The 16,391-nt window shown below is 37.9% G+C and overlaps 1 protein-coding gene across 2 annotated transcripts in view; it reads right to left on the reverse strand.

Annotated features, from left to right (window-relative positions):
* LRBA (LPS-responsive vesicle trafficking, beach and anchor containing) overlaps nucleotides 1-16,391 on the reverse strand; it is a 944,588-nt gene that overhangs the window by 587,595 nt on the left and 340,602 nt on the right. For both annotated transcript variants that reach the window (XM_006870875.1, XM_006870876.1), the window contains exon 35: nucleotides 7,712-7,820. In XM_006870875.1, coding sequence (XP_006870937.1) covers nucleotides 7,712-7,820 — 109 coding nt within the window. The remainder of the gene's footprint in view (nucleotides 1-7,711; nucleotides 7,821-16,391) is intronic.

Consider the following 16,391-nt stretch of genomic DNA (forward strand, 5'->3'; position numbering starts at 1 on the left):
ACCCTGAAAGAAAAAAAAAAAAAAAACACCAACCAAGAATCCTCTACCCAGTACAGGTGTCAATCAAATATGATGGCATAATCAAAACATTCCAGGTAAACAGAAGCTAAGGGATTTTGCCAAAGCCAACACTGCTTTTAAAAACATCCTCAAGGTAGTTCTGTGGACTGAGAACCAACAAGAACAGGCAACAACCAGAGAATGACTTACGTGGCAGCATCACCCTGAACTCAACTGACAAATGAAGAGTCAAAAACAGAATAAAATTTTAAGAACAGAGGATCTGGGAGATTAGTCTATGATCAAAACAATTAAAATATGAAAGAAGGAAAGCACAGAAGAACAGAGATCCAGGTGGTGAGAAGGTCAGGTAGATAACAGAATAAAACAGACTGTCTTAAATGGAGGGAAAGGTTAATGGAATATAAGGTAAACACAACAGTGGGGTTGGGATGTGTGTTTTAGTTCGGATTTTGAGGAAGGCAACACAAGAAGGGGTAGGAGGTGGAAGAACAAGATAGAGAGGGGAAAACGGACAGTTTGGTGTGACAGAGGTAAATAAGTGATGCATGCTCAAACTTGGGACAACAGGGCTCTATGATACAGGGATTTAGGCATAGTTTGAAGGGGGGAAAGAATATTAAGATGCTTGAATGTCTTATGAATATTGGTTTCCCTCACCTACTATTGTAAAATAGACACTTGAATGGGATAGGAAGGGATGTTGGGAAACATGATTACAGAAAACTTTTAAGCCCGTATTCAGCCAATAACAGATGGGAATACCTAAAAAGGGGTTCTAGAACTTGCCAGTGAAAAAGACCTCTTGCGAAGCCTTTGCAGAGTATAGGACCTTAGGTGGAATCCTAAATCCCATCCAAAACCTTCTGAGGTGGGACATTCCAAATAGCAAGGTAAAGCAAATCAGTCTGGGAACAGCTAGAGCAGCAAAAGATAAGCTTCAAAGAAAGATCATCAGGAAAAACCCAAAACAAAAAGGTCAGCATGACTGGCTACTACAAGAATAAGGAAGTTGTTCAACAGGAAGTCATCAAGGCAAGCAATCAAGTTCCATCACAACAAACTCTCCTCTCTAAGACAGAAACTCAAAGGGAACAGAGGAGCAGGCATGTAACCTTGCTGTTGACCACATTGGTCTACTGGTGAGTGGAAGAGGAGGAAAGGCAGCAATGAAGAAATGGGCTGAGTTCAACCACAGTCCTGGAGATGAGAGACAGAAGAGGAAGGGCTGGTTGGTCCAAAGTGTGGTGAGAACTAGGGACACTTGAGCCCATGGACAAGGACACAGCCACAAAGGGCTAGAGTTGAGAGTGAAGCATTCAGCTGATATGAAGTGAGAGGATATGCACAAGAACAGCCAAACTTGCAGACAGTCCCCATTTGACCTAGCCTCTATGGCTCGATAATGAGAACTCGACTAGAGGAAGATTACCAAAAAAAAAAAAAAAGTTTCTTTTGATGAAGGAATCAAGGGTAAATTGCTAAAATTTGATGACCATGAACTATACTCATGGAGATAGTAACTCTATATACTAATAGAGTGGGAGGGAGTCTTCACATCAGGTATCAATGGTATCCCCCCTGTATACAGGGTAGACAGGGACAGGCAATTGAGACACTGGCTACCTAAAATGGGGGAGGTTATAAAGGCACTAAGAAAGTGGCTTACAAGGTTCCATGAAGGAGTTTAATTTCAGATTATGTGAAGGAAGAAACAGTTCCCACTGAATAGTTTTCAGCTTGTCTAGATGGGTCTGGTAAAAAGAGATGGGGATAAGATTCTTATGATTCAAAAGTGAGTAAAGGTTATCATGACTAATTGCGACTGTCACAATTAATTGTAAGGGTAGAAGTTTTGTAACAGAAACAGGGAAGTGGTTAATCTTACAGTCCAGCAACAAAGGACCCTAGTACCATCATGGGAGAAGAGCACAAGCAGAATGCAGGACCTTATCCACAGAACCAGAGATGCCTGCGATGGAGGAAGAGATGGGGACATGGAGAGGAGGAGTGGCTAAGGACTCTAGATTGCAGAATATGCCCTTTGGAGGTGTAAATTATTATAGTGTTTTCTGTTTGTTTGTTGTTGTTGTGGTTTTAAAGAGCTAAAGTGAATAGTGAGAAATACTGATAAATGATAGTCATAGAGGGGATTATAATCATTGTAATGAAACAAGGGGTATGATTTGTTGAATGTAAAACTGATGTTCTGCCCCATAAACTTTCACTCAGTACACATAAAAACCTTTAAAAAAAAGGGACGGGGGCAGATAGAGGTAAATACTGTTGACTATATGGAGGAGATTTCAGTCATTGCAATGAAGCAAAATATTGTTTATGGAATGTAAAACTGATAATCTGCCCTGCAAACTTTAACTCAATTCACAATAAAAACGTCTTTAAAAATTAAAATAAATAAATAAAACACATGACCAATCAAAAGTCTAAGGTGAAACTACTGATCTCTCCCTGTCCAGAGGAAAGAACAGTGATGAAATAGAGACATGGAAGCAATTAGTGCAATGGACTAATACAGTATGAAAACGTAAGTCACTATGGCCCTGAGATCAGAAGAACTAGAAAGTACTCAGCTACCACTACCAACTGAATATTGTTGTTGTTGTTGTTAGGTGCCATGGAGTCTGCACCAACTCATAGCGACTTATGCACAGCGGAACGAAATACTGCCCAATCATGGGCCAACCTCACTACTGTTACCACGCTTGAGTCCACTGATGCTGCCACTTGGCTAATCCATCTCGTTGGGGGTCTTCCTCTTTTTCTCTAACCCTCCATTTTACCAAGCATGAGATCCTACTCTAGTGAATGGTCCTTCCTGACAATATGTCCGAAGTATGAGAGATGAAGCTTGACCTTCTTGGTCTCCAGGGAGTACTCTGGCTGCACTTCTTCCAAAATGGATCTATTGGTTCTTTTGGCAGCCAATGGCACTTTCAATATTCTCCTCCAACACCATAATTCAAAAGCATCAATTCTTCTAAGGTCTTCCTTATTCACTGTCCAGCTTTCGCATGCATATGAGGTTATTGAAAATACCATGGCTTGGGTCAGGTGTACATTAGTCCTCAAACTGACATTTTTCCTCTTCAACACTATAAAAAGTTCTTGTGCAGCAGATTTGCCTAATGCAATACGTTGTCTGATTTCTTGACTGCTGCTTCCATGAGTGTTGATAGTTGATCCAAGAAGAATGACGTCCTTGACAACTTCAATCTTTTGTCCACAGATAAGAATGTTGTTTATTGGTCCAGTGGTGAGGATTTTTGTTTTATTTACATTAAGATGTAATCCATAACGAAGGCTGTGCTCTTTGATCTTCACCAGTAAATATTTTAAGTCCTCTTCACTTTCAGCAAACAAGGTTGTATCATCTGCATATCACAGGTTATTAATGAGTCTTCTTCCAATCCTGACACCACGTTTTTCTTCATATAAACCAGCTTCTCGGATTATTTGCTCAGCATACAGGTTGAATAAGTACGGTGAAAGAATACAACCTTTCTTAATTTTAAACCATTCAGTATTCTCATGTTCTGTTCGAACAACTTGCCTCTTGGTCCAGGTACAGATTCCTCATGAGCACAATTCAGTGTTCTGAAATACTCATACTTCTCAATGTTGTCCATAGCTTGTCATTATCTACACAATTGAAAACCTTTGTGTACTCAATAAAGCACAGGTAAATACCTTTCAGATATTCTCTGCTTTCAGCCAAGATCCATCGGACATCAGCAATGATATCCCTTGTTCCACGGCCTCTTCTGAATCCAGCTTGAACCTCTGGAAGTTCTCTGTCAATGTATGATTGCAGCCATTTCTGTATTACCTTTAGTAAAACTATATTCACATGGAATATCAAAGAGATTGTCCAGTGATTTCGGCATTCCATTGGATAACCTCTCTTTGGAATGGGCACAAATACGGATCTCTTTCAATCAGTCGGCCAGATAGTTGTCTTCCAGATTTCTTGGCAGAGATGAGTGAGTACCTCCTGTGCCGCCTCACTTTCTTGAAAGATTTCCATTTTTATCTCATCAATACCTGGTGCCTTGTTCTTTGCTAATTCTTGGATTTCCTCCTTCAGTATCATTGGCTCTTGATAATATGCTACCTCTTGAAACAGATGAACATTAACCATTTCCTTTTGGTACAGTGACTCTGTGTATTCCTTCCATCTCCTCTTAATATTTTCTGCATCACTCAATAATTTGCCTAGAGAATCATTCAATAATGAAAGTTGAGGCTTAAATTTTTTCTTCAGTTCCCCCAGCTTGAGAAATGCTGAACGTGTTCTTCCTTTTTTGGTTTTCTGATACCAGATCTTTGCACACTATGCTGTAATATCTGCTTTATATTCTCAAGCTGACCTTTAAATTTTTCTTTTCAGCTCTTGTACCTCCTCATTTCTTCCATTTGCTTTAGCATCTCTATGCTGGACAGCAAGTTTCAGTGTGTCTTCTGACATCCATTTTGAGCTTTTCTTTCTTTCTTGTCTTCTTAATGACTTTTTGCTTTCTTCATGTATGATGTTCTTGATGTCTTCCCACACTTCTTCTTGTCTTCCATCTTTAGTGTTTAATGTATCAAATCTCTTTTTCAGATGATCTCTAAAATCAGGTAGGATATATTCAAGGTCATATTTTGGCTCTCATGAACTTGTTTTCATTTTCTTTAGCTTCAGTTTGAATCTGCATATGAGTAATTGATGGTCTGTTCCACAGTCTGCCTCTGGCCTTGTTTTCACTGATGATACGGAGCTTTTCCATCTTATCTTTCCACAGATGAAGTCAATTTGATTTCTATGTATTCCATCTGGCGAGGCCCATGTGTATAGTCATCTTTTATGCTGTCTAAAGAAGGTATTTGGAATAAACAGATTATTGGTTTTGCAGAGTTCTATCATGCATTTACCAGCATCATTTCTATCACCAAGGCTATATTTTCCAACTACTGATCCTTCCTGTTTTTTGTTTTTTTTTGCATTCCATTCATCAGTAATGATCAGTACATCTTGATTGCATGTTTGATCAATCAATTTCAGGTTGAAGAAGTTGGTAGAATTCTTCTATTTTATCCTTACTGGTTTTAGTGGTTGGTGTGTAAATTTCAACAATAGTGGTATTAACTGGGTTTCCCTGTAGGAGCATGGATATTATCCTATCACAGACAGCATTGTACCTCATGATTGGTCTGGATATGTTCTTTTTGACGATGAATATAACAACACCATTTCTCTTCAATTTGTCGTTCCTGGCACAGTAAACCATGTGGTTATCAGATTCAAAATGGCCAATACCAGTCCATTTCTGCTTACTAATGCCTAAGATACCGATGTTTATGCATTCCATTTCATTTTTGACAACTTCCAATTTTCCCAGATCCATACTTGGTACATTCCATGTTCCGATTTTCAATGGATGTTTACAGCTGCTTGTACTGAGTTGTGCCCCATAGACAAATGAAGATCCCATGGGCTTTTCTCCCACAGGCTGTACTCCATTCGCGTCATCATGGTCAACTCTACTTAGAGGAGGCAGTTCTTCCCCAGTCGCATTTTGAGTGCCTTCCAACCTGAAGGGCTCATTTTCTGACATTATCTGACAGTGTTTCTCTGCTATTCATAAGGTGACTAAATATTCGGAAGTAGTTTGTCACTCCTTCTTCCTAGTCTGTCTTCTTCTGGAAGCTCATTTCTAACCTGTCCACGATGGGTGACCCTGCTGTTAAAATACCGGTGGCATAGATTCCAGAATCACAGCAACTTACAAGTCACCAGAGTACAACAAACTGATAGGCGAATGGTGGATATAGTGGGAGGAAATGTATAACTGTACTCAAAATTATAAAAATGTACAGATTTACAGGTCTAACTGTGACAGGTAAACCCCAAGACTATGACCCTTAGTTACCTTTCAGTTCTGGAAATGAACTCACCCCTATGTCTCAATTTTCAGCCCAACAACAGACAAGTCTATAAGGGGAAGGATTGTTGTTGTTGTTGTTATGTGCTGTCGAGTCGGTTCCGACCCATAGCAACCCTGTACAGGGTTTCCGAGGGTGTAAATCTTTACGGGAGTAGAATGCCTTATCTTTCTCCGGCGGAGCAGCTGGAAGTTTCGAACCGCTGACCTTAAGGTTCGCAGCCCGATTCATAACCACTACGCTACCAGAGCTCCCATTAGTGAAATATTCACACCATAGAATAACCAAGAATTTGAGATCAAAAGGGCAGCAATTCTTCCAGGAAAATTTCAGAAGGGTTAGGAAAGGAAGAGGAATGGAAATGGGAAACACAGGGAAGAAGGATAAGTGATGTTCCACAGTGAGGATTGCAATCAATGACAAAAACAATTTATACGAATTGTTGAATGGAAAAGTGATCTGCTCTGTAAACCTTCACCCAATTCACACAAAAAAGTTAAAACAAACACTTCTGTATTAAACTCACTGAAATACAGACCACTCAAATGCCATGACAATTTTGATTACAAAGAAAGAATACTATAAAATTTAGATATAATAAAATCAAAATGTAACCAAAAAATGGGAAGAGGAAAAAAATCTGAGAGAACTAATGTATTCAATTTTCATAGCAGGTGTCAAATGATGGAAGTGAATGCACTAAACCTCACCAGTTACTATCAAGTCAATTCTGACTCATGGCAATTTATTATGTTTCAAAGAACTGTGCTAATTGGGTGTATGGACACAAAATGACTGCTCTAAAATGGCCACACTAATGTCAACCCAGGAGAAATACTTTGTCATTTTCTCTCTCATCCCCTCTCTCTTCCCCTCTAACATACATCCCTGACCCTACATACAGAAACTTTGTATTCCCATGGATTAGCAACATATCTACTAGGCAGTGGCATGGGGCTGTTTACCCACCCCTTGTTTTGGTTAGAGATAAGACTCTCCTCATACCACTACCACTCTCCTGTCTTTCCTGGAATATGAGGCTTGTTTATCACAGAATATAAAAGGAACTCACAAGGACCACGTCCTACCTACCTCCACCCTGGGCACACTGCAGAATCTTGACTATTCAATTGGCCACCACTTGAAATAACCACTGTTCTCATCCCAGACAGTAAGTTTCCCTATTCATAAACCATGTTTTCTTTTCTTGCAATAATCTAACGTCTCTTGGTCTGAACCCTGGTCACTTTTTCGCTGTCTCAGCAAATACCCACACAAAAAGATTTTCTCTTCTGAGTCTGAACCCAAACATTAGAGTTTACAATACTGTGGAGTCTTTCTGAAGGAATTAAGAGTTTGAGTGGATTCTAACCTCCAACTTTTTAGTTGGTTACCAAGCACTTAATGTTTTATATGACCCAGCGGTTCAATTAAGCTCTTTACCATAGAAACTGTCTGTTCTAGCTATCTGATTCTTGTCATGTCCAAAGACTACAGGAAACCATCATAGCCAAAACCAAGGTCATATTGCTAAAATTAGGTCAATCAAACAGAAAAGGTTGCTTTGAGTTTTTTGAGTTGAGACTATAGGCCAGATAGACTTTTACTATCTTTCCAGAACATCTCATGATTCTCTCAGAACTGAAATTTAAAATGATATAACAAACTCCCATTTTCCCTGGGTTGTTTCCCATGATTAACATTAAAAAATTAAAATTTCCTCACACCAATCATATATTTAACCTACCTCAAATTCCGCATGTCTGTGAATATCCTCTGCTCTCTGTCTGCTTAGGATAAATTCAGCTTCATTTGCTACTCTTACAAGATGATCCTTCATTGTCTGGCTAAGTAATCTAGAAGAAAGGAATATTGTCAAATAAATATATATACACACAAACATAAGAAAGATTATTCCAATATTAAGTATGTTTTTAGCTTGTTATTTTAGAGTTGTGGGAATAAAGAATGTGCACTCTCCTCATAAAATTATACCCAGTGAAGCACCAATATTTCACATTGATTGAAGATTATGAAAGCAAAAGGTTATACTTCTAGCAACCGCAGATTAGCTTCTTTAAGACCAATCATCTCATCAAAAGCAACAAAAAATTGCCATATTTAAATTTTTTAAAATAAGATTTTAGGAGGTCCAAAGACAGCCAAGAATTAAGAAGCTAATCATATAAAGATTATAGCACAATGAAAACATTCAAGATCTCTTCTCCCTTTCTGTATTTGCTATTTACAGGTGGGAACTAAGAAGCTAAACAGAGCTTTCTGCAGTCTCAAAGAACAAGGAAGATAAAAACTGAGGTTCACAACCTGCCAAGTTGGAGGGATCATGAAAAGATCCAAGTATATCCTCAAACCATACCAAATGCACTGCCACTGAATCAAGTCTGACTTGTCAATCCTACAGGACAGAGTAGAACTACTCCATAGGGTTTCCAAGGCTGTAAATCTTCATGAAAGCAGACTGCCTCATCTTTCTTCAGGGACTCATGGGTTCAAACCACTGACCTTCGGTTAGCAGCCCAATGCTTAAACAACTACACCACCAGGGCAACTAAATATACCCTATTGTTTGTTTTATGTTAAGTGCTGTTGAGTTGGTTCCAACTCATAGCAATCCTGTAGAGATGTCTGAAAAGTGGCTGGTGGGTTTTAACTATGGACTTTACATGGTTAGCACTATACCAGGAAGAAACAGAACAATCTTCACAAACGCTGAAAAATAACCTTAACACTATGGTCCTGTGCACTTAAATTAATTGGCATCCAAACAGTTAATCTAAGCTTTCAGAATCTCACAGGATCTGGAGAATAAAGAACTAGAAGTAGACATACTGAAAACAGGGGAAACTGATAAAGCACTGAATCAATTAAATCATTAAATTAACATCATTTCATTTTAGACTAATACCTGGCTAGAAATGAAAAAGAAATTATCTCCAGAAGAAAATAAAAGCATATTACACAGACTCAAATTTCTCCCCAAATTTCAAATACATGCTCTAACATTCAATCAATAACTAATATGCATAACATGAGACAACATAAAATGAATAAAAATTAAATAGAAGCCAAGTCACAGGAAATCTAAATAGCAAAGTTTCAGGTCTGGACATCAAATAAAATATAAAAGCAACAGATTGTATAATAAATAATTCCAGTAGGGGGGAAAGCATAGAACACCTAAACAACAAACACATACACCCACAAAATTAAGAATTAAACTAATGTATATAAGGAGCTCTGGAGGTGTAGTGGTTATGAAAAGGGCTGCAAACTGCAAGGTCAGCAGTTCAAAACTACCAGCTGTTCCATAGAAGAAAGATGAGGCTTTCTGCCCCTGTAAAGATTTACAGGCTCGGAAACCCTGTACAGGGTTGCTATGAGTCGGAACTGACTCCACACGGAACATAACCACCACCACCATACCAGCTATTGTGCATACAGTTACCTTGATCTAAAATATTTGGTCTTTGTCCTTGGTTTCTGGGAGTCATCATCGTCATCACTTAGGTCCTTAAGTGCCAACTAATGATGAGTCAGTTCTACCTCACAGTGACCCAGTATAGGGTTTCCAAGAAGCAGTTGGTGGGTTTGGACTGCTGATCTTGTGGTTCATAGCCAGTGCTGATCCTACAGCGCCACACCAGGGCCTTCTAAATTCTTAGACTTTCCTATGTGATTAGTTATGCAAATGAGGTGCTCTTAAGTGGGCGCTGGCCACACCAGAAAAAACCACTAATATAAACCCAACCATCTCCATGTTCACATAATGAAACCCCAATAAAAATATCTGGATATTGAAGCTGAGTAAGCTTCTTGGGTGATGAAAGACAATGATGCTGAAGAGAGTAGCACATTCTTTAAAACACAGAAGCTCAACTTTGGGGGTTCTCCCAAACCTCACCTTATTATTATTATTATTATTATTGTCATTTGTACCCTTTCTGCTATAATAAAACTGATTGTAAGTACAGTGCTTTCCCTCAGTTCTGTTAGTCATTCTATCAAATTATCAAACAAGAGAAAATTAACAGACAACTTGGACATTGGTTACCTAAAATGGGTGGGGCTATAAAGGCACGAAGTGACTGGCTTACGAGTTTTCAAGAGGGAGTTTAGTTTCAGAGTGTGCAGGAGAAGGTAAAATTCCCCACTGAAGAGTTTTCTTATCTAGACAGGTCTAGTGAAAGGAGATGGGGATGACTCTTATGATTCAATAGTAAGTAATTGTTATTATGACTAACTGCAACTGTCACATCTGTAACGGTAAAAGTTTTGTAATAAAAAGTGAAGAGTAGTTAACTTTAGGAACAGAGGACCCAAGGACCATCAAGGGAGAAGAGCACGAGTGGAATGTGGGATCCTATCCAGAGAAGCAGCAACCACAAAGATGGAGGTATAGAGATGAGGGCATGGAGAGAGGGAGCAGCTGAGGACTCTAGACTCATGGAAAGAGAAAGTTTGTAAGCTGGTGGCCAGGAGGCAGGCTTGCAGAATGAGTCCTTTGTTTATTTAAATGACTATATATTCCTGAGTGTTTTGTGTACATCAGAAAAAAAAAAAAAAAAAAAAAAAAACCAGAGGAAATAGAAGCAAATACTGTTGAATGATGATACATGGAGGGGATTGTAATCATTTTAATGGCACGATGAGTTTAAAAACATATGTTCTCCCATGTACATTATCACTCAATTCACAATAAAAACATAAAATAGGAAATTAATAGAAATTCCTAAATTTGTAGTCATCAAGTTAGAAATGAGAGGGGCTTGGGAACCTCTTGAGATTATGATTAGCATCCTAATGAGGTAGTGGGAACAGCTGAATTTGTAACCTGTCCCTCAGAGGTAAAGGGAAGTATGGATGGTAGCTGCCTCTGAAGGCCTAGGCAGACTCAGAAATCTGGAGGCCTATCTATGCCCTATATTTTGGACATCTAAACTAGCTCTGATGGTTAGGATAATATGAAGAAGTAATACATTTGCAGTTGATATCAAATGTAATATTTACATACAAATTAAGTTGGCTTCAGAGAAGAAAAATACACAGTACATTAAACAATGGATCAATGAATTGGAAAACAGTTTACTGAAAAATAGCTAGACAAGAACATAGTGAGAAAAATGATAAAAATCTGACAAAATAAAAGACAATTGTAATTTGGAGTATAAAAGAGAGACTAGAAAAATAATGTAAAAAATAACATTTAAAGAGATATTCATCAATTTTTTTTTCCAAACATGAAAAAAGGCACTGAATTGCATGCTGAAAAATGCTACAAACCCAAACAGGATGAGAGAAAACCAAAACCATTCCCACTGAGCCTATTCCAATTCTCAGTGATGCTATAGGGCAGAAAAAACTGGACCTCAAGGTCATCTGAATCAGCAGTTCAAACTCACCAGCTACTTCCTCAGAAACCCTTTAAAAGGGTCATTAAGAGTCAGAACTGACGCTATGGCACTTAACAACAACAAGGTTTCCAAGGCTGTAAATCATTATGGAAACAGACTGTCATGGTTTTCTCCTGTAAAAGAAAACTAAACACCAGCTTCTCATGATAAGTATGTCAAAGGGAAAAATATAAATAGTACATGAATCATAGGAAACCGGACAGAATGGGAAGGGAGCTTCTTGCCTTTGAAAGAACAATATTGAAATGACAGATAACCATTCAGTATAAATGATGGAAGCCAGATAACAGTACAATTACCTAAAGTGCTAAACAAAACAAGCAGCTAATTATTGTTGTTGGAGCTGTTAAGCCCCTAGTTGGTTCTGACTCACAGCAATCCTACATAGGGTTGCTGAGGAGCAACTTGTGGGTTTTAACTGTCATTGCTTAAGCTACAGCACCACAACCAGAAAAACACCTTAAAATGATGAAATCCAAATACGAATATTTTATGACATACAAAACAGATTTTGTTTCTAGGAGATTCACATTAAAAGAAGTCACTTAAAGAGAAGAAAAGTAATGCCAGACTGATGGAAGACAAGGAAAAGAAAAAGTAAAGAGTAAATATAGGAGTCAGTTCTCACTCATAGTGACCCCTGTATATGGTTTCCAAGAAGCAGCTGGTGGGTTTCAACTGGTGACCTTGTGGTTCACAGTACAGTGCTGATCCTACAGTGCCACACCTTTTCAACACAAAGATCACACAATTTCAACATAAAGCTATACAAAAGTTTTAAGTAAACCCCGCCAAAATGAATGATGCAAAAAAATAAAGTAAAATAAAGAAAGCTAATGTAACTTTATTAACATCAGACAAAACCTACTTTAAGGCAAGAGACAAAATCAAGATCAATTGATAACAACCTTCAAATGAGGAAAGACAAATGAATCACACAGATACAAACGTAAAATTTTTTAGAATACCAACAGGTAAACCGAAGAGAATAGCCCTCAATTATTCCCACCTCTAGGTATATTCACATTCTTAAACAATTCCCTCCGCTCAAGAGCAGGTAAGAGGTACAGACTCTAACCAGTAAAATATGACAATCACAAAGGGATTAACACTTCTGTGATTATAAAGCACAAGACTGCTAAATCTATCTTCTATTAGAATCTTTCCACAGACTCTCGACCTTGGATAGCTTTGCCAAATAAATGAATCATGTTATTAGCTGTCCTATGGAAAGGTCCATCGGGCAAGGAACTATGTGCAGACTTCGATCAACAGCAAGGAAAGAACCCACAAGAAACTGAATCAATTCAACTATCACATGAGCTTGGAAGCAAATCCTTCTTCAGTCCAAACCAGCCTAAGCCAAGACCTTAATACAATTAAGGGAAGGCTCTGAAAGTAAAAACAGCAATAGGTTACTAAGAAAACCTTCACAACTGTCAACATGTCAATGAAAATTATTGGAAAGAAGTGGACAAAAATACAAAGCTTAGGCAAAAAGAATAAAATCTTTTTACGCCAATAGTAAGTTCTTCATCATAATTAAAGAATAAATTAACACCAATTTTCATAATTTTTTCAAAAGACAAAAAACAGTTAACATTGCTCAGTCCCAATCTAAGGCAGCAGCATAATCTTATTACCAAAACCAACCAAAACAAGTTATGAGACAAGAAAATTAGAAGTGAAAAGATTTGTTTGTTCTTCTCCCAATCCATGGTACTTTCAAACTTCTTATCTAACACCAGTGAGTCCTGGTGTGGCACTGACGGTTAATGAGCTAGACTGCAAAGTCAGTTTGAACCACAAGGTCAGCGGTTCAAGCTTACTTTTACCAGTTGCTCCTAGGAAATCCTATACAGGGTCCCTAGGAGTCTCAATAGACTTGCACAGCACTTAACAACAACAATCTAACACCACATTTCAAATACATCAATTCTTCTACTGTTTTCCTTAGTCATTACTCACTTTTCATATGCATACGAGGCTACTGAAAATACAATGCCTTAGATAATACACCTTCATTTTCAAAGTGACATCACTGCTCTTTAACACTTTCAAGAGGTCTTCTGCAGCAGACTTGCCTAAGGAATGGTGGTGGTGGTAGTATGCGTGGAGTCAGTTACGACTCATAGTAACCCTGTACAGGGTTTCCAAGGCTGTAAATCTTAATGGGAGCAGAACGACTCATCTGTCTCCCGCGGAACAGCTGGTAGTTTTGAACTGCTGACTTTGTGAGGTTAGCAGCCCAATTCGTTGCCACTACACCCTACCAGAGCTCCTGTCTAAGAACTACATCATTTGATTTCTTGACTGCTGCTTCTATGAGTATTGATTGTGAATCCAAACAAAATTAAGTCTTTGACAACGTCAATCTTTTCTCCATTTATTATGAAATTACTTATTAGTCCAGTTGCGAGAATTTTAGTTTTCTTTACATTTTTTGTTACTGTCAAGTGCCGTCGAGTCAATTCCAACCCACAGCAACCCTGTATAGGGTTTCCAGGGAGCAGCTGGTTACATTAAGGAACAATATATACTGAAAGTTGTAGTCTTTGATCTTCCTCATTTTCACTACCAGCAAGCAAAGTTTTTATCATCTTCATATCACAGATAATTAATGGTCCTCCCCTCCAATCATGATGCCATGCTTTTCTTCATATAACACAGCTTTAGGGATTACTTGCTCAGCATATAGACTGAATATATATGGTGAAAAAAATATAACCCTGACACAACAATTCAGTATCCCCTTGTTCTATCTGAATGACTGCCTATTGGTCAATGTACAGGCTCCTCGCGAGCACAATCAACTGGTCTGGGATACCCATTCTTCATATTGTTATTCATAACTTGTCATGATGCACAAAGTTGAAAATCTTTGCATAGTCAATAAAGCGCAAGTAAACAGATTTCTTGAGTACTGGTATTGCTCTGTAAGATAAGCACTGTTAAGTTGTTAAAGTTGTTAAGACTGCAAGGTCTAGTTGAACCACAAGGTCAGTGGTTCAAACTCACCAGCCACTCCATGGAAAGCCAACACAGGGTCATTATGAGTCAGAACCAACTCGACAGCAATTAACAACACTACTACCAAACAGCTTTCTGGTATTCTCTGCTTTTAGCCAAGATGCACCTGATGTCAACAACTATATCTCTAGTTCCACATCCTCTTCTGAATACAGCTTGAATTTCTGGTAGTCTCCTGTAAATGTACTATGGCAGCCACTTTTGAATTATGTTCAGGAAAAATGTACTTGCATGTGACATTAATGATTTTTGTTTGATGATTTCCACATTCTGTTGGGTCACCTCTCTTTGCAATGGACACAAATATGGATTTCTTTCAATTGGTTTCTCAGGTAGCTGATTTCCAAATTTCTTGGCATAAAGAAGTTAGTGCCTCCAGTGCTGTGTAGCTTCTTGAAATTTTTCTATTTGTATTCTGTCAATTCCCTGAGCCTTCTTCTTTGCCAATGTCTTCAGTGTTTTCAGTACCATCAGTTCTTAATTATATGCTACCGCTTGAAATGACTGAATATTCACTATTTCATTTTGGAACAGTGACTGAGTATACCTTCCATTTTCTTTTTATGCCTTCTATAACATTCAATATTTTGCCACAGAATTCTTAAATATTTCAAGTCAATGCTTAAATTTTTTCTTCAACTCTTTCAGCTTGAAAAATGCTAAGTGTATTCTCCCTTTTGGTTTTCTAACTCCAAGCCTTTGCATATTTCATTATAATACATGACTTGGTTTTCTGGAGCTGCTCTTTGGTATTCTGTGTTTAGCTCTTTGGCGTTCTCTTTTCTTCCATTCTCTTTAGCAACTCTCAACTGGAGAGCAAGTTTGAAAGTTCTCTGGTATCTATTTGGTCTTTCCTTTCTTACCTGTCTTTTGAATGACCTTTTGCTTTCTTCCTGTTTGATGTTCTGGACATCATACCACAGCTCTTCTGGTCTTTGGTAATTAATGTCTATTGTATCAAATATGTTCTTGAGATGGTCTATAAATTCAGGTGGGATGTGTTTAAGGTCATATTTTGCCTCTGGTGGACTAGTATTAATTTTCTTCAGCTTTAGCCTTGAGCAATTGACAGTCTATACCTAAGTTCAAGCCTCGCTTAATTTTGGCTCTTATAGTGAGCTTTTCCACCATCATTCATATTATGTATTACATGGAGTGAGGTTCATATGCTGTTTAAAAAAGGTACTTGCAGTGGATAAATCATTCGTCATGGAAAATCATATCATGTGACCTCCAGCATAATTTCTATCATCAAGACCATATTTTCCAAGTACTGACGATTCATTTTTTATTCCAACATTGCATTCCAGTTACTAGTAATTACCAATACCTCTTGACTGGAAGTTTGATCAATTTCAGACTGAAGAACCTGGTAGAATTCTTCAATTTCATCATCACTGGCTTAGTGGTTGTTGCTTAAATTTGGAAAATAGTAGTATTAACTAGTCTTCTTTTTAGGGATATGGATATCATCTTTGTAGTCACATGGATATTGTCCTATCACAGACAGCTTTGAACTACAAGATAGATCCTGAAATGTTCTTTTCGGAGATCAGTAAGATAGTTCCAGCAACACAACAACATGCAAGCCTCCACAGTACAACAAAATGACAGATGAGCAATGTTGGTATTTATTTCACTAATTACATTTTACTTTTGGTAGTACACAGTACGTTTCAATTCTTTTTTCTTTTACCTTTTCAATATACAATTTAACATACATATGAGACCACTGAAAATATCATGGCTTGTGTCAAATGTGCCTTCATCACCAAAATGTTATTATTGATTTTTAAAATTTCAAATGGTTTTTAACAGCTATCATAATAACATCGCATACTCCATTTAAAATGAAGGTAAAGATATTTACTGAGAGTAAAGTTATTTTGATCTGGGGACATACTTTATCTCACAGACTGAAAATCAGCAGTCCAAGGAGTTACAGACATTCAGGCAATATTTGTT

The sequence above is a fragment of the Chrysochloris asiatica genome, unplaced genomic scaffold (assembly GCF_000296735.1).
Source record: "Chrysochloris asiatica unplaced genomic scaffold, ChrAsi1.0 scaffold00155, whole genome shotgun sequence".
Classification (NCBI taxonomy): Eukaryota; Metazoa; Chordata; class Mammalia; order Afrosoricida; family Chrysochloridae; genus Chrysochloris; species Chrysochloris asiatica.